This window comes from Pyxicephalus adspersus, chromosome 9, assembly GCF_032062135.1.
Source record: "Pyxicephalus adspersus chromosome 9, UCB_Pads_2.0, whole genome shotgun sequence".
In the NCBI taxonomy this organism is placed as follows: domain Eukaryota; kingdom Metazoa; phylum Chordata; class Amphibia; order Anura; family Pyxicephalidae; genus Pyxicephalus; species Pyxicephalus adspersus.
Genome location: NC_092866.1, coordinates 29,002,046 through 29,021,693, shown reverse-complemented (window position 1 = coordinate 29,021,693; position 19,648 = coordinate 29,002,046). Strand labels below are relative to the sequence as shown.

The 19,648-nt window shown below is 37.9% G+C and overlaps 2 protein-coding genes across 6 annotated transcripts in view; one reads left to right on the top strand and one right to left on the bottom strand.

The window, feature by feature from the left end:
• The window catches only part of CCS (copper chaperone for superoxide dismutase), a 28,648-nt gene extending 27,252 nt beyond the window's left edge, over positions 1-1,396 (bottom strand). The window contains exon 1 of one of the 2 annotated variants that reach the window (XM_072423041.1): positions 1,251-1,396. In XM_072423041.1, coding sequence (XP_072279142.1) covers positions 1,251-1,286 — 36 coding nt within the window. In that variant the 5' untranslated portion in view covers positions 1,287-1,396. The remainder of the gene's footprint in view (positions 1-1,250) is intronic. The other variant, XM_072423042.1, reaches the window with a different exon arrangement.
• The window catches only part of LOC140338723 (RNA-binding protein 4B-like), a 75,891-nt gene extending 57,702 nt beyond the window's left edge, over positions 1-18,189 (top strand). The window contains exons 1-4 of one of the 4 annotated variants that reach the window (XM_072423038.1): positions 6,687-6,836; positions 8,556-8,976; positions 11,492-12,075; positions 13,252-13,508. In XM_072423038.1, the coding sequence (XP_072279139.1) occupies positions 8,565-8,976; positions 11,492-12,066 (987 nt within the window). In that variant the 5' untranslated portion in view covers positions 6,687-6,836; positions 8,556-8,564 and the 3' untranslated portion in view covers positions 12,067-12,075; positions 13,252-13,508. Of the gene's footprint in view, positions 1-6,686; positions 6,837-8,555; positions 8,977-11,491; positions 12,076-13,251; positions 13,612-17,763 lie in introns of those variants that run through there. The other 3 variants (XM_072423037.1, XM_072423040.1, XM_072423039.1) reach the window with 3 other exon arrangements.
• Positions 18,190-19,648: the final 1,459 nt, after the last annotated feature.

Here is a 19,648-nt window from a genome sequence, read left to right as displayed (position 1 = left end):
CAGAGACCACCAAACTCCTTGCACACACTCTTATCATCTCTTGTCTGGACTACTGCAACATCCTCCTCTCTGGTATTCCACTAACCTGACTTTCGCCTCTACAATCTGTTATGAATTCTGCAGCAAGACTCATCCATCCTTCCTACTGCTCCATCTCTTTGTAGTTCCTTTCATTGGCTTTGATTTCACAAGAGAATCAACTTCAAGCTTCTGTGCTTTGCCTTCAAACCCCTACACAGCTCTTGTCCCACTTACCTTTCTGACCTGGTAGAAAAATACTTCTCTAGCCGCTCTCTTTCCTCCTCCAGTGACCTAGAACTGACTTCCTCACTCATAACCTCATCACATGCATGACTCTAAGACTTTTCTGGAGCTGCCCTCTCTGGAATGGTCTTCCTCATCCTATTCAGCTTGCTCCTACCTTCTGCTCATTTAAAAAAAAGTTTTTCAGACTTGCCTACTCGTCTTCTGTCTCTTAAAAATCTCACTACTTCCCATCACGCCATATCTCCCCTCCTATTGTGTGAGACTTTCCCCACTTCATAGATTGTAAGCTCTTTGGGGCAGGATCCTTTCCTCCTCCTGTGTCACTGTCATTTGCTTCCCCTATTTCATGTACAGCGCTGCATAACATGTTGGCACTATAGAAATCCTGTTTAATATTAATAATATTTAAAACACACTATGTCTCCCTCTTTCTGAATAAACTAACCTGACACCAAAACTAGTTCACAGAGGGTGCAATCTCCCCACCCCCTTACCAGCACCTAATACTAAGCACTAGGGGTTCCAAACACCCAGGGCCCATAAGCATTGAGCCAAGGTTTGTTATTCTCCAAATGCTGTATGGTCTTAAGGTTGGTAACACCATTGACATGCTGCATTCTCATTGCCATAGAGATACCAGTCTGCATGTCTGGGGCTGTTCATTCTGGTGAAAGTATACGTTCTCAACTTAAAACCAGGTGAAAATGCATTGATTTTGAGGGAATTTCAGAGAAGATGTTATACAAAGCACAAATTGTTAATAAATGGACTCTTTACTACAATAGCCCTGTCACTGTCTCCCAGTTGTGCATTGTCAGCAGAGATATGTGCCTTAATAACAAGCTGTCAGATTTCACAAGTCTGGTGAAGAAGGAAAGATCATTTTTAGCTGACACTAGGAACAGACCGCCTGGGACTGTTGATTCATACAAACAGGCACACTGTCCAATAACAAAGCATGTAGGGCAATGATGTATATATACCTTGCAAGCGCCCACAGTATGACTTGCAGGATCCATGCCGTTAGGTTTACTACCTGCTAACCTTTGAACTTCGCTTTCATAATAATGACGTCATAAACAGAGGGCGGGGTTATTCTCGACAATGCTGGAACCGCAATGCAATGATCAGACGCCAGAGGTCGAACTTGAATTTGTCTTCTATGGTGAAGCAGCGTCCTCTGTGTACAGCTGCAGGCTATCTTCCACAAAATGGCTGACGTATAAAGACATAAATGATACAAATTTAAAAACAAATGCTTTAGTAAATCAGCATAGAACGCGGAATGCTGAGCCCACACAGAATAATTACTTTTAATGAAGACAAGTTCAACAAACAAGTCTTAGCTGTCATGCCAGTTATGGAAGAATATTCAGGCTGCTTACACTCTATAATATAACCTACAGCTAATGTAATGCCTGTCCTCTTTATAGAAATAATTGCTTTTATTAATTAATCTGTTTTGTTAATTGCTGTTTCAAATGTGGGGATGTCCGTTAGGGCAGGAATCTCCGTTAGGGCAGGGATCAGCAGATTGTTTCCTGGTGCAGAATGCCGGCTTGTTACTTTCAGTTTCACTCTGCACTGCAGCCAGGAGCAGGCACGTGCTGCAGCCAGGCCTTAATTGGCAGATTTGCGACCCCTATTGCTCATTATTATCAAGCCAGGAATCCGGCTGGCAGTGAGGAGGCGAGTGTACGAGCGCACTCGACTCCGGACCGCGGGAAACCGGCTCGCTGGAAGCGCGAAAGTATGCTCGACCAGCGAGCGTGGATTTCATTGATAAATTAGGCCCAATGTGCTAATCATAGCTTGATTTACAGCCTGCCCTTGTTTGCTCATTAGGTTATTTACAGCTCAGCTTTGTCTGCAAAGAAAGGTGTAATGTTTTTTGGGATGTTGCCACCTTGTATCATTGTAATAGGTAGCATATAAGGCACTTTCACATCCACTTCCTCCTCAGTACAATACTCTCAGCAAAACTAAGCTTTTGTAAATCATAGTGAACAAATATCTGCTGGACACTGCAGTATTTATTCCGCATTGCATATGCATTTTACAAGAAATATATAAAATGCAGACCATGGGATGAAATCACATGTGCTTGCTTTCCAAAGCATTTGTGAAGTGTGCAAAGTTCTAGTTATTTTTCGTTAAAGTTGAACTATCCTCACATTCACTTCAGCAATGCACATATTCAGGCTCCCTCACTACTGCAGACATCTTCTCCCTGGCTTTAGAATTTAAAGCCCATCAATTTGTCAGCCCAGGATGATATAACTCCTGTACATTTGAATGGGAGTTCAATCAACACTGGGTTGTACACTAAAATGTGTACATTGTACATACAAAAATAAACTATGCAATTACGAAGGTACTATTACTACAGAAAATAATGTATTTTGAGTGTCTCAGTTTTTGGAAAGTGGTTATAGTTCTTTGCCAGTATACTGCAAAGAAGAATAGATAAAGCACAGCAATCAGCAGGGAACATGAGTTTGGAACATGTTCAAACAGTACAAAACCACAATGATAATAGGTGGCAAACACTGGGCTTTTTAGGGGATTGCAGAAGCCTTGCAAAAAAGCAATATTTTTTTTTAATTGACACTGCTTTAATAAATCACTTGCAAAAGCATTACCAACCCCAATTCTCAAACCTGAATGCCTTATTTCCTGTTACTGCAACAAACTGCCTGAAACTAGAAAAGAGAAAATAGAATATATGTTACAAAATTTTCCTTTCTTTTCAAGAAGTCAGAGTGTAAAGATGCGGTCTGACATGCTAATTTTTGAACCAGAATGTATGTTTTGCAGGTAACCGTACATATGAAATGGTAGGAGGTCATCTGCAATCGTACTTTTGTACACAATTGTACTTTTGTGCAATTGTACCACTGCTATGGTAAGGCCATACTGCTGCCTTATAATTGGGTTTTCTAGAAATTTATTGCAAACTTTGACCACACAAGGTAAATAGAATATACTCTGCGGTTCCAGAATACTCTTCCAGGCATCTTCTTATTATCAGCTCTAAGAACTTTATTTTTTTTTTTTTAGTAATCGGTCAAACATGTGCAGTCATAATATCAAAAACCACAAAAAAGAAACAATCATTTTAATAAAAACATGTTAACAAGTTTTGCACAACGTCTGTAATATGGTATAAATTCGCATGTAATGACCAATCACTGGTGACATTTTAATATATAACAAAAAGGATAAACTAAAATTAGAAAAAAAAATTATCAAACAGAAAGAAAGGGAAAGAACAGGGAAAGAAAAGAAGGGATAGAAGAAGGGGAAGGGGGATTGACATGCATTGTACATAATCGTCTAAAGTAAAAGGAGCCTAGCATTTCCATGTCAGACAAAAAAAAATGCATCATGTAACTATGAAATCAGTCATCATTTCTCTCTACCTGTGAGCACTGATCAGCTAAAAAAGTAAAGGAGGAGGTATACTGGATCCAATAGAACCATGTTTTATTAAACTTGTCAGACTGACCGTCTCTTTTGTCCATCTATTAAATGATGATAGACATGATTTCATTCACCCTACTATACCAGTGATTTAATGATGGGGAAACAGTTTGTTTCCAGAGCACAGGAATGCACGCTTTCACAGCGTCAAGAAGATGTTTGAGTAAGGAATTCTGGTATCTCTTCCTGGAGATTCAAAAAAAAATCTGCTACCCTAGACCAAAAGAATGTTAACATGGGACATTCTCAGAAGATATGGAGTAAACTACCATATCCTGATTTACATCCCCAACACATTGGATCGGCCTGTGGGTATATCTTTGCCAGAACAGATGGTACTCTATACCAACTCGTCAGTATCTTATAGTTCATTTCTTGGTAAGAATTGCTTATGGATGTTTTGTGACTGAAGTATAGGACATATTGCTACTGTTCTGGAAAAAAAACAACATTGAGATCTCATTACCACATTGTAATAAAGGGCAGAGTGGGCGGGGCAGACTCTACCAGAAGTCTGCTGGTAAGCATAGGACAGGGTCCCTCTAAACGGACCCTCCCCAGCACAGACCGATTCTAAAACTGATAATGGGCTGGCAAAAAGGTCAGGGGAAGGAAGTGAACTCAAAAAAGTTTAGGCTTCGCTGCGTTTAATGTTTGGAGTAAATATTCCGACTAAAGTGTTTGTATCGTCTTCCACCGCAACCAATCTGAAAAATAAATGACCCTAAATATTCCCTGATCTCACCACACAGCAAACAAAGGATTCGCTGTAGTTGAAACCGATGGTGGACCAAAACGGGTGTCAGAAGAGAAGGATACACCTGCAGCCCCAGAACTCTAAAATATTTTCGCGCAACACAAAGCGTTGTAAAAATTAAAAATAAAGGGATGTTTGAAATTTCCCAGCAAAGCATCAGAAGATAACCACATCGCTCCTGCTAAGGGGGGTCAGAGATATAGCGTTCTCCAAAGTCACCCAGGGCTTCAACTTCCCATGTCTGCTCCAGTCTATTAGCCTAGCTAAATGAGAAGCCTCATGGTACAAAAACGGATCTGGAAGAGCCATGCCCCCTTTAATCTTAGGCAGAGAATTTGTCTTCTGATACAAGGGCAGTCTGCCCCCCAGACGAAGTGGAGAAACTCCTGCCTGAACCTGTACAACATGTTACGGGGTAGATTGTAACAGATACAATAAGCGTGGCATCACATTCATTTTAAGGGCGTTACAGCGGCCAAACCAGGAGAAGGTTTGTTGTATCCAACGCTGCACATCTCTTCTAATAGAGTTTAGCAAAGACAGGAAATGTAAATTGACTGTTAATGAGAGATCTGACGGGATCCGAGTCTCTGATCAACTCCTGTGATAAGGAAAGGGACAGCGCTTCTGATTTTTGGAGATTAATATTATAGTTGGAGCGGGGAAGAGTATTTGCGAATTTCTGCTAGCAAATTAGGCAGAGAGGTCCTATAAAAAAAAGCAGGTCGTAGGCATAGGCTGCTACCTTATGTTCCTGCTTCTCAACCTTCATACCTCGGGCATTCGGGTTCTGTCTAACATGACAGAGAAACGGTTCCAATATCAATATGAACAGGAGAGGGGACAGGGGACAACCCTGACTCGTACCATTACTGATTGAAATGGAGCGAGATAGTGCCCCATTGACTTTGATTTGGGGGTGTAGTGGGGGTGTCTTAGGAGCCTGTCTTAGGACCTAAATGTTATAGAAATAATTCTGCACAAAATATCACAAAACATCAGTACAAAGGAAAAGAGATGTAAGCTGTGCCTGCATATTAGATGAAACATCTTCAAGTGCAGCAATGCGAGCCTCATTTGGAGCAGAATTAGCCTCTAACACTGAGACCCTTGTATCCACTGTAAGGAATATATTTTTGCTGAGTTTTGAATTTAAGTTGTTTTTGTGTTTTTGCTATATTTTTCAGATAATTGAGTTGTGTCAAAACTAGTTATATCCTCCTTATCAGTAGGTCAATATTTGCTCCATCCTTACCTTGAAGCTTCTTACCTTGAAACATCTTGCTCAGCGAAGTTGTTAATTAAGTTTCTTGTTACTAACTACTAAGTGTCTTCCACCTTGTTGTCTGACTATATAAACTGCGATGTGATAATAAAGATTTGAGAAGAAGTGATATAACTATATGCTTAAGCTGCGTGTGTGTTATTCATTGCTCCCAATGCGTTGAAAACAGAGGTCATGATAGAGAGGGAAATATTGGTCTGGGATCAATAGAAAATCGCCTTAACATCCACTAACACTATTTGCTGTTGCAGGACTTCTAATTCCTTTTTAAAAGAATTTTTAATCCGTGTGGCCATGCTGCTTAAATCTTTCTTAGATGTGAGCTGAGACAGCATGGCTTCTAACCTTGTGTGTAAGCAGGACAGCAGCTCGTCCCTTTCACCATAAGCATCTCAGCCCATTTCACCAGAGGTGAAAGAAATGGCAGATCTCATGCATGCGCAGTGGGATTGACATGTTTTTTTCCCATCTACGTCACCCGATCCTGCGCCTGTGTCAGGTGACGTAGGAAGAAGAACCCGGAAGAACAGAGAGAAGATGGCTGCCGGGACAGTACCAGATGTTAGAAATCTCCAGCCCGATCAACTGCACTGCGGGATTTAGGGTAAATGGATTTTTTTGTTCTGGGTCGTTTTTGGGTTTACTTCCTCTTTAACGAACAACTGCACGAATACTATTTATTGGCATACTAAACACAATGAAAACAGGAGCTTTCAGGGCTCCCTTTATATTTTCTATGTCATGTGACACAAAATAGACTCTATGGTGCAATTATACCCAGCATTCCTAGCACCGCCTAGTAACAAAATGGCTGGAAGCAAACAAAGCATTTCCTTGTTGAAGCAGTCAAGTACGGAAGTATGTCCGGATGGATGAGCCAATGAGACAAGAGGGCGTTTACTGTGTACACCAATTGATATGCGCCACTGACACACGTTCATCCAGTCGGCGTTGTAAGCGGTTTTGCCCTCCCTTCTCCGGCCTGCTGAGCTTCGGGGAAGTGGTTGCCATCTTGTGGTATTTGCGCCTGGAGAAAGCAGGGTGGTGAGTGTAATTTGTATGTGTGAGAGCCTATTGATAGGTGCGGTGGTGTGGGGTCGTATATTATCTGATTAGAAGGGTTCCAGTGCGGTCTCTAAGTTGTTGTGACCGTGATAATGGCTGTAAACATTCCGAGGAAGGTGTGAATAGTGAATATATACTATGAATGAGGGTGTCCATTAAGATATTTGTGCTTTTATTGAACTGTTCAGGCGGATGTACATTGTGTGTAACTGGTATTGCCACCCATACACGTAGAAATGTTTACGCGATTTCCTCCAGATTTACATTGTTATATTGTATGGGAAAGCAGACATGGGAACCATGATAGATTTACATTGGTGGTGATGGGATACCTGGACTTGTAGTGCTGACCCTAGAAATATCTATATGAGCAGCAAACGTCTTGGTTTTACATCTGTGCATTAAATGTGCTGCCAGCACAGGTGAGAAAAATTGACCTTTTTATTTTTCATTGCACAATAGTGTGTTACTCTGTTTTGGTACGCTTTAAACTTATATTAAAAACCACAATAGTATATGGCAGACCTAATACGCAGTCTGCTTCTTAAGGTCTCTTTATAGGTCTTTTGGTGTTCCTGAAGGAGCAGACTATTAGGTCTGTGAAACATGTCGACAATGCTTGAAGACACCTTATGAGAATTTATATCATGTGGTTGTGAAACAACAAAATGTTAATGCTATTTGTATGTGATGATATTTACCATTGTAGTTTTTCCTATTGTGGTTTGTTTAATTATTAAAGTTTGCTGGCATGATTTTAAAATTGTGTTGTGTCTATATGAAAAGCTTAAAATGTCCCTATAAATATATGCAAAGGAAACTATTCTGTTGAGATTTGGGATGTGGCATCTACATTTAATGATATGGCCAAATAGGAAGGTAATGTAATTATTCTGTCAATCCTTCTGTGTTTCCAACACTTTAATTTTTATTTTTTTTGTGGGAAAAAATGGGATCAGAATTTAACTTCACTTTACTTTCTGTTCTATAAAATCATGAAGGGGTAGATATCTTCAATGTGGGGGAAATGTGGGGTGGGAGGCAAGAGTCTCCATTGGGAGATTTCCACACTCAGGTGACATTGGTGATCAGAATAATCTGGGGGAGGAAATCTCCCAATCAGGGATAAAGAAAATGTTTTCTAAGCATTATATAACGGGTATTCATAATTTTTGAGAAATTGATGCTGACAGTTGTTCTACTTCTCCTTCCAGAAGAGTGGAACCATCTTTATTCAGGTGTTACCTAGGGTCAACATGTACTTCCTGCAGTTAGGTTCTGGCCCGGAGATGGCAATCATGGTAATTGCGATACCTGTGTGTGTGTCTTCTGTGCTGCAGTGAAGACAGAAGAATAGGGGTCATCCCGATGTAAAAAAAAAAAAACCACCCTGTAACTGATACACACATAGCAGTCTACTTGCCTCCCTGCCGGTATGATTATTTTGTATTTTTAAATGTCAAATGGGTACATTTAAAAATACTTCTAATTTTACATTTCCTGCTGGTCCGACCTCCTTGGTTGGGAATCTTCCAGGTGCATGTGTTTTAATAGCAGTATGTGATTCTCCACCAGGGAATGTTTAAGTGAATGTCAGATAGATTTTTTTTTTTTTTTTTTTAATGGGACCCATAGTGTTTTTCTTCTTTCTTTTTTTTAGTGTTTATAATTATCTCTCCTTTTTTTTTTTTTCTTTAGGTTGCCAAAATGGTGAAGCTGTTTGTAGGTAATCTTCCCCCTGCAGCAACTCAAGGAGAGCTTAAATCTCTCTTTGAGCAGTTTGGCAAAGTAACAGAGTGTGACATCATAACAAATTATGCTTTTGTTCATATGGAAGACAAGAAGTCAGCAAATGACGCTGTGCATAATCTAAATCAGTATAAACTTCATGGAGTTTCTATCAATGTGGAATACAGTAGGGGCAAACCTAGAGCTTCAACTAAGCTTCATGTGAGCAGCATTAGCCCTGACTGCACGAGTGAAGAACTACGGGGAAAATTTGAGGAATATGGGACTGTCCTGGAGTGTGACATAGTAAAAGATTATGCTTTTGTTCACATGGAGAAAGCCGAAGAGGCATTAGAGGCCATCAGAAATCTAAACAACTTCGAATTCAAAGGTGAAATTTCATTTGACAGCTGGGTTTACCTGTGTGTGTGTGTGGTAGTTTTAATGCAAATGGTTTATTTGGGTCTTAAACATGCATCTTGTTCATTAAAACCAGGCGTTCACATATAAATACAACATTCACTTGTTTACTTTAAAAGTGGCACATTGATAAATTTGTTTACATTGAACCCGTTCAACAGTTGTCATACATCTTATCTGCTAAATCAACATCAAAAAGTTGCATAACCCCATAGATTCTTATTTTAGAAAGACTCTTAACATTGAGATTTCCTCACAATGGACAAATGTGGCCAAAAATTCTCCCTGTGAATATGAATAATATTTTTAATCAAGAGGAACTGTATGTTTTTTAATTGTTGTATAAACAGCTGCTGATTTACGCTGGAGAGAAGTGAGTTAGGAAGTCCTGTTCATACTGGCATGGAGGTAATAGGAGTTTCAGGACTTTTTTTGTACATGTTGTGGCAGTATATTATTACACTCTACAAGCTTTTACAAATGAGGGCATTTGCTGTAATCTGGTACATGTATATAAAAACGCATGTTAACATTAACTTTCTAGATCTAGAGCCAATGACTTTGCCTCAGGTGTTTATCTCATCTCTGAAGACATGCCTAGTGAATACTCTGGTTGGGCTGTGTACTGGGAATAGGGGCCTCAATTGTTTAGGTTGCTTCAAAAACTCCATATTTCTGAATGCAACTCTTCAGTTTATTCCCGCTGCCTGATTACAGTGACTTTGGTCATCAGCTGTTCAGGCTGAGTACCTAAGGCCTTGTGCCCTGATACTTAAGTTGCCTCCCCACATTGAGATTGCAACATCTCATTCTGACGATGTTTACTCCACCAGTGCCTGCATCAATTGAAAAAGTGTCCTGCTAAAACGGGTAAATAATTGCATTATATGATATGTTTGTTTTTAAGGACTCAACTAGTAAATGGCCTGAAGCTGTTTCTAGAACTTTGTTGCTGACTGGTTCTGTTCTTCACTCCATTTTGGCTGGGACCTTACTTTTACAATTTCTTTGTTACATAATGTTTAGAACACATACTTGTAGTCTAAATCTATAGCTGTGAAATTCTGTTAGAGGCTTTACATTTCAGCTCTGGCTTTGGATTCATCTTAGAAGCAGGTTCTGCAATCCAACACTATAACCAAAAAGTGTCCTTTACGTTTATACAATAGGACTGGTCCCACCCATCCTCAGCCTGCCTGCAAGTCTCCTTAAAAGACCTGAGATTTTAAATCTGTAAAATCCTAAACACCAAGTTTTGGAATGAGCACCTGGGTCTCAATTGTTTAGGTCTCTGTACACATTTTAAAAACTCCCCATTTCTGACTAGTTTCTGCTTCAATAAAGGTTATGGAACAAAGTTCAAGATCTCATGGGGATCTGCATACAGTTCTTTATGCACATAACTGCCACTTGAATCCATTTAATACCTTCCTTTTACTCTTCCTTGTTGCTGTTTCTGCTTTTAACTGTAACCATTAAATTTCTCATTTATTTTTCTTAATTGTAGTCTATCTCTCAGCCACTACTGCTTTATTCAGAAATACAGATCCCCTTTCTGTATTTTGGGAAGGGTTATGCAAAGGGTGCTTCCACCCTTGCTAGGTAGCTCAAGCAGCTTTTGATCTTGAGAATCAGACTCTACCCATTCCTCTAAAAGCATATTCTGCCATTTGGAATCTAAATTGATGGTTTAACAAGGCTGCAAGGTATTTTATTTGCATGTTACATTTGCTAACTTCTACCGGGTGCTTATTATAGTTGTTATATTATTTGTCTCGTTTGATTCTGAATTTGTGTGCAAGGTTCTTCAGATAGTTCTATGAAATGCAGGCAGTCCCCATATTTCTGTGCATGTTGGCATTTCTTTGCGGTGTTGCCCACTCCTCAGATGGACTATTTTTACACATCTCTAAGAGGAAAGACTTCCTGTGTACCTCAATGGATAAGAAAGAAAATGTATCTTTAATATTTTCAAGTCTGTTGAGGAACATGGGTCCTACCCTGTTGTTCTTATGATCATACTATTTGTGGTGTTTTGTAACAGAATTTAGGTTTACTAGTAGTAGAAGGGGGCATTATGTGCTGGCCTGCAGTTTTTGTTTGCCAGTGTGCATTCCTCCTTTTAGGTGACCGTATAACCTTAAGATAAAGATCCTTTGTCCCTCAGTGGGATTCCAAGAAGAGCATATGGTGAGTACAAATGACTAATTTTTAATTGCTGTAAATGTTCTCATGCAAGTGGAGCCAGTAACAGTAATTTTCTATCCCTGTTAAACCCTTGTGAAAACATAATTGAAATATAAATAGTTTCTACGCTTCATGTTGCCTCATGTTGTAGTACAATAAGCTATTTTTAGAAAAGTAACAAAAAAAAAAAAATTTGAGGCCATAGTTCATTTAAAAAAAAAAAAAAACGTATTGCTATTTGACACTAACCATTCAGCTGTATTTCACCATGAACCCTTGTCGCGTGTGCTCTCTTAAAGGGAAAAAGATGCACGTTCAGCTTTCTACAAGTCGTCTGAGGGTAACGCCGGGGATGGGAGAACGAAGCCGATGCTATCGTTGCGGGAAGGATGGCCACTGGTCCGGAATGTGTCCCTTAGACCAAATGGCTCAGGAGCTGGGGCCACCTTATCATGATCCTTTCCCTGATCCCTATGTCCCAATGCGCAGTGCGGCGGCTGCCTATGCGGAACGTATGTTATATGATGAACGCCGCAGCCTTATAGACTTCTACCATCGTTACCGTATACGCCCGTCATCTTATGATACTTTGATGGATCGTCGACTGCCTCCTATTCCCCCACCGTCAATGTCCACTTTATCACACAGAAAGCGTTTGGAATCCTATCCATATGAAAGGCATTTGTTGCCACCTCCACCTCCGCTTCCCAGCTTTTATACACGAGATCGAAGCCCCTTACGTCGTACCACTGCAACCGCTAGTGTGGAGGAATATAGTATGGAGCGCAGATTAAACCCTGCCATACAGAATTCTCTCTATGACCCCTCACGATACATGCGGGATGCCTATTCTGAACGGTCGCGGTTTTACTAGATTGCGGAGGTGAGACTTTATACTTTCCTTCCCTGTGTGTTTTTTTTTTTTTTTTTTTTTTTTTTGTTTTCCTTTTGGGGTGAACCTTTTTTTTTTTTTTTTTTCTTTGCTAAACCATTTCTTATTAAAAGCGCGCTAATAAAAGACGTATCGTAGTTTTACAGTTAAGCCCCAGGCATAGTTGGGAAAAATTTAAAACTAATTCGGTATTCCAATAAAATAAAGCTACCTTGTAGTTTTTTTTTAAAGTTCACAAATTATTATTATTAATAATAACAGGATTTATAAAGCGCCAACATATTACGCAGAGCTGTACATTAACTAGGGATTGCAAATGACAGACTAATACAGTGATACAGGAGGAGAGGACCCTGCCCCGAAGAGCTTACAATCTAGTATTTGTGTACAAGTGTTTTTATATTTGTTACAAAACAGAATGGTATAGTAATATGTCTAGGTTTGTTGTTAACTTTAACTTAACTTTGCTAAGCTAATAAGCAATTTGGATCATTAGTTACTATATTCCAGGATTAGGTTTTACAGGTAAGTGGTTAATATGCATCAAAACAGTTTATATTGGTTGGGACACTTTTTAAAAACATGAAAAATCCCTTCTTGACCTTATGCACTGTAAACAATACTCTTTACTAATTTCACTGAAAACACATGCACAGCCGGGGTAGTTTATATTTTGGCTTTAATACCCTAAATCACTGATCCAGACCAAATGTATTCTCTTAGTTTATGGTTTTATGACCCAGAAAAGTATACATCATAAAATATACTGAACATTTAAAGTATAAACTTGACAGCCAAGAGCTAGCAATGACAAGAAAGGTCAATAACCACTTTATTAATTAATTCTGAATAACAATGACATGACTTTTTTCTATTGACAAGCTGCTCTGCTATTCAAAAGTGAATGCCTAAAGTTCTTTTTAAAGAAGTGAAATTAAAGAAGTGAATGTCAGTTTGTCAATTAAAATTCTTTTTGTCCCTTTAGTGTTTAGAGGTTCCTCACTTGACTAAAGACCACCTTTTTCTTCGTGCAAGTTTCAGTCTGTAACTTTAAGCAATACAGAGATAACCTTTTACTGATCTGTATGGGATATATAGTGTTGCCTGCATGTTATATATAAATAGGAATCTTTGAATACCACTATTTTTTTTGCCTTTTATTTTTAGGTAAGATACGGTGTCCGGTGCAGTCTACAATTGCGTTTTCAATAAGAAAAGTTTTTACCTTCATACGGCACATACATGCAACATCAAACCCTTTTTGCTTTGTGGCTTTAATTTTTTGGGGAGATGTAAATGTTTTTTTTTGGGGTTTATATGGCAAGTATATTTTGGGCACTTCTGAATGTGGTTACTTATGCAAGACATTTCAGACATTACCCTTTTTTCAAAATGTGTTAAATCTACAGTCTATAAAGTACTCCACAGCTATACAGTGGGTAGGTAAATCGACTGTGGCATGTTCATTTGATCATCTTTTTTTTTTTTTTTTTTTTTTTTTTTTTTTTACACTATGATTGTTTTGGTAGATGCCAATGTTTGTCATGTATTTTTTTTTTTTTCAAAAATAAAATTTTTTTTGAAAAATAGGTGTCAGTAAATTTTTGTTTGAACTTATTTGGTCTCTAGCTCCCTGGTACAATTTGCCTCAGGGAATCAGGAAGGAATTTTTCCCCCCTGTATGAGCACTCTGATGTTACAGACCTTACATACAAGAATCTCTTAGCCAGAGCTTAATTTTCTTTTCCTCCAGACGCAACGTTTCCCCTTATGTTCTTTGTAATGATCCTAAAGTGAATTATCGGAAGAGATTTCTCTATGTGAACCATTTATATTATGTAATATTACTGGGTGACCATATCCAGCCTTAAATTTCTCTTCTCAATGGTATAGATTCAGTTCAGCTAATCTCTCCTCATAATTTTTGTGAACTGGTGCCCAAAACGGATCTGCATATTCCAGATGTGGCCTGACCAATGCTTTGTCTGGAGGATTATGATTTGATCTCTCAGTCTCTTCCTCTTTTAGTACAAGAAAGTACTTTGCTAGCTTTAGATATTGCAGCTTGGCATTGCAATGCTAATATTAGGTTATTGATCTACCAAAACCCCCAGATCCTTTTATATTTTTGACTCTCCCCAAAATTTATTCCTCCTAGACCGTATGAAACATGCATGTTAGCCTCCGAGTGCATACCTTTACATTTATCTAAAATGTCATTTGCCACTTGGCTGCCCAATCAAACAGTACATCCAGGTCTGCTTGTAGATTATAGACATCCTATATAGACCTAATTCCATTACATTGTTTGGTGTCATTTGCAAACACAGTAATGGTACTTTTAATCCCAAACTCCATATCATTTTTAAAGATGTTAAACAGTACAGGTGAGCATGTTTGCCAAGTCTTGAACTTTCAGCGTCCTAAGTGGTAGAAGACACTACTGTCTCTGATGGTTAGCAGATGCTGACTGCGTTGTTCTTCCTCTGCCAACATTTATCACCTTTGGTGGTCACTGGTGAAAACCTCAGGCTTCTGTCTCTATCACTGTGACTCAATAACCTGTTGGAAGACATTAGCCAGTGAACATATTGGCTTGGTAAATAAAGGTAATCCCCGGGTTACATGAGATAGGGGCTGTAGGTTTGTTCTTAAGTTAAATTTATTTGTAAGTTGGAACAGGTACAATATTTTAATAAATCCAATTATGACAGATGTCTCAACATATTAGGCAGCGTGGTGTTACATACTGTATAAAACCGTCACTGAGTTATAAAATCCTCACTGAGAGTTAATCACAAACAAAGCAAAAAAACTTTATGGAGCCTAGACATTCATTAACTTCTGGAGCAAGCTGTGCTTTGATTTTCAAAAAGAAACAACTGCAGAGTTTTTCTTGGTCATTAAAGAAGAGGCTACAGAAGGAGCCTCCATTCTCCGAAGAGCGAGCAGCGAAGGCCTTACGTTGATATCTAGTAGGCGTCCGTATGTCCTTAACCTGGGGACTACCTGTACTAAATTTAGAATGGTAGCCAATTTTTTTATTTTTTTTTTTACTGTGCAGTAATTTTGAATTCAGAAACAGAAGCTAACATTTAGAGAAAAAGTCCAAAATCATGAATAGCGGATGGCAAATCGGCTGCAAATTTTTCAGTCCTACTGTACCTCGTAGCTCACATTCCACTAATGACTCTGAAGCTGCTGCTAGCTTCTTCTGACGGTATCATTTACATCCTGGAATCCTTTTGTCATCTGCTCCTAATGTATATGTCATGTGAAGTGTGGCTCCTTCCCTAGTTCTGTCAAAAGAATAGTTTTGTGTGACATTTTAAAACTAAATCGCCTATATAATTACTATGCCTGCTCACAGATGCCACAAGCCTAATTTTTGCACCTTCGCTAGTGGATTCTGTATCTTACTTGCATCGATTTTTTTTCACTGCTGTAGGGGATGCACCTGTTTTTAAAGTTTAAACAGACAAGCAGTTTGGAATCTGTCACCAAGATGGATTAGTAAAAAAAAAAAAAAAAAAAAAACACTATCTGCTTTCTGAAGCACAGTGAGGCATGAATCACATGCATGAAAATAAAACAACACCTGGTGCAGAAAAGGTACATGGCCCTATCTCTAAGGAAAATGGGACCTCATTACCTGACCCCCCCCCCTCAGGGTGTCATGGGGGGGGGGGTATGGGATACATTGGAGGAATGACTGGGACCCATGCTCTCCTCTGTAACAATAAAAGTCTCTCTCAAAGGGACTATTCAGACTGGAAAGGACAAGCACATTTCTCATCTTGTGCAACAAGAAAAGGTGTCATAGTGCAAGGCTACAGTTGTTTTTTTGGCTGGATATAAAACATTTTCTGGTCTGGCCAAAGGGCTCAGCCCAAGTGGCAAGTGTGGAAAAAGCGTTTCGCCAAAAGGCTTCATCGGGATGTATGGAAAAAGTCCGAACAACTGTACAAGAAAATATGAACAAAAGTAATCATAAGTATATAATTTGCAATCATATGCAATACAAGATAACAATAGTCAAAAAAGAGACATATAAGTTGGTGATGCAGATTTGAGTAACCCCACATAATATACGTAAAATGTAGGTAGGTAGTGACTCAAGATACATTATTTACTTGTATGATGTAATATATATATATATATACAAATCCGGTCTCGGTATATGGTAATCAACATGAAAACAACATGGTATAATGTGTGTGAAAAATGGTATAATTAGGTTTTACTATTTGGTAGCAATAATAAAGATTTAAATGATCAAATGAAGGTGTATTCATTATTAGTATGAATAGTTCTAATCTTTATGATACATGTATTAGTGATAATAAAATAAAGATTTAACTTACTGGATTATGGGGATGACAAATAAACATACATAAATGGTGTTATCTGCTGATGAAGGAAAGCATACGGTGCTACTGCAGCACTCGGATCCCATACAGAATAGCCCAGGTATGCCGCATCGGAATAGTTTCGGGGTTTTTCACTTGGAAATACCTATGAATGTTGACACAAAATGATAGTAAGTAAAAACAAGTACTAAAAAGAACAGTTGATTATAAGGCAAACTTCTTTTAGCAGTTTTGAGAGTTATTAGTTTTTGCTGTTTTTATGTTAATTGTACTTAATATATTATTTAGGTAATATTTTTGTTTGAATAAATGGTCTAATGACAGGGACAGGGTGTGCGAATGACCCCGTGTAAGAAGAATCTTTTTGGCAACCAAAAATTTCTTTTTTTTTTTTCATTCTTAAGAAAGCAGGTGCCATTTCAGGTCAACAGAGATGCAAACTTCAAGGTGAACAGGGCATTTTTAACATAAATATCCATCCAACCCATCACTAGCTAGCCATATCTGTTTTTCTTATATTTTATGTGGTCTGATCACAAAAGACTAAATTATATCTGTTATCATTGTAATCAATTTATTGGGAAACGGTGACCTCACAAAGGAAAAACTAAAACAATAGCAGACAACCCCCCCAAAAAAAAACAAAGCTTTCACGTTTTATGGTGTTAGAGAAAAGCAGGTCTATGCAATGTTTCAAACGAAGGAATGTCAGTGTTTGTGTGTACTAAAATAGCTAATTTTAGGTAACAGGCATATTGAGCCCATTTTTTTGAAGCTCTTCAAGACTGGAGAAGATAGACTATCATGGGAGAACCTGTGTGGTCCAGCAGATCTGGCATATATTTCCTAAAATATTTGCTTTTAGCTGGCAAATATTTTCAATCCTGGATCAGATTCATCCTGGTTTGTTGGTTCATCCATGATAGACATCTTCTCTAGTCTTGGACAGCTTTACCAAATCATTCTCAATATGTCATAATTCAGAAGATGCATTTACTGACTTGGCCTTAGAATAGAAATAGGAATGCTAAAAGTGCAAATACACGACACTGTTCTGTTTCCTTGTTTAAGGAAAAGTTTACCAAGAAGTTATTAACTTATATTTATATAATACATACATATTGTGAAGCACTTTGCAAAGTCCCAAGTCATGGCACTAACTGTACCTCAAAAGGAAAGCCAACGAAAAAGCCAATTAACCTAGCCATGTGATTTTTGAATTAATTCAGTCAGATTTACAACCCCAAAGCCTGTCACCCCCCCCCCCTAAAAAAATAATAATCAGGTATTCATTTTCCTACTCTTGCAGGTACCTTTTAGACGTACAGCTGAAGCTTGGATCTATAGCCCTCCTTCATGTATAACAATCTACACTCAACATATTTGACATTTCAGTTATAGCCCATACATTTAGACAATGGTTTCCTATATCTTGATAAAAGTATGTTCCTGGACGGTACATACTTTAAAGTGAATTTGCCATTCCCACTTCTGCCACTTTTTCAGCCTGCCTGTTGCATGTTGGCATGCTTGACTAAATATTTTTACTGTTTTTTGTTGTCCTATGATGCAGGTTCAGAGGTCCAATTAAAAAATAAAGCATCTATTTTACCTGTGATGATCCATATTGAGAAGCTTTATACACTGCATGTACTTTTTGAGCACTTTATTGCAGGGCCATTTTGTGATTTTTGCCTGTAACCGAGAGGCTATACCTGTGAACTGAAAATGAAAATGAGCATTACATGGGTTCACCACACCTTGCAATCGACATAACATGCAGAGAGTAGGGCTGACATCATTACATAACACCAATCTCTAAATTGAGAGCCAACCACTGCTGGAAGAAAATTCAAAAGAGGCCCATGCATATCAATTACCCAACCTGAGGTAAATATATACCGGTAGGTACAATGATATATAGGTATATCATTTACTGTAGTAACAATGTGCAGTAGCAGTTTCTGTTTGTTATAATAAATAGTGGTTCTAAATGTAAAATTAATCTCTAGTAGTGAAAGTTTACAAAAAAGTGCTAATATATGCTAATGTGTTGTAGGTATGTGATATGCTTAATATTTTAAAATGCACTGTAAATATTAATTTAATGGTTAATCATAGACTTTAAATGTACATGAATATTTAGTCCTGACAAATATTGTTAGAAAGCCTAATTTTGTTACCTATTTTAGCTATGGGGTATATTTTTAAATTATTTGCCAGTCAGTTTGGCCTGTTTATTCGTAGGAAGATGTAGCATTCACTTTTGTGATAGCTGTGCACTTTTGATATTTGGCCACTAGGTGTTGTATTATGCATTGAAATGAGCAATGCATAGAGATTGTAACGACTGTGCATGAAAGACAGACAAATTGATGGGTGAAAAATGTATAAACACATCCCTATGTGTTTAATACTTTATTAAGCCTACATGGCTCCTCCAAGACAATTATCTCCAATAATCTTATAGCCAAGTCATACAATGTGGAATGGCTTATGGTTCAAAATTCAGTTGTATTATATTTCTTATTAAAATGTTTTACAGAACAATACATTTAAATGTATGCATTTATGAACCAGGTAAGCAGTGTAAGGAATACTATCAAAAATAGGGAAGGGTATTCCAAACAAGATCTTGTGGATTAATTGAGAGGTGCTTCCGAGTAAAAGGAAGAATCCATCTTAAATAGAAACCTTATGGTTAGGTGCCTTAGTACAATTATTACTTACTGTTGTGTTAGGAGGTATGGGGAAAAAAGCTGGTGGCAACTGTCCAAACCAGGAATACCCTATTTTTGATAGTATTCCTTACATTGCTTACAAGATCCAACACATATCTTCTGAGGTATGTTTTTTTATCCAACTTTATTATTATACTTGGTTAATAATATTATATTTGAACATTACTTTAAACTATAAAACAAAAACATTACCATTATTAGTTTCTCATTGATCTATCATTGGTTGAAGATATATAAAAAAATAAAACCGCAGCCAGTGTACATATTTAAATCTTAGGTACGCCATTTTGTGGATTAAATGTATGTTACATATTTAGGTAAAAAAAACTTATAACTAAGTTATATAATACTATAAACTATAATAAATATATTTCTAGATACCTCCATCTACTAGAACTGGATTAATAAATATTACACCATTAGGATAGCCATCCAAGTAATAATTATATTTCT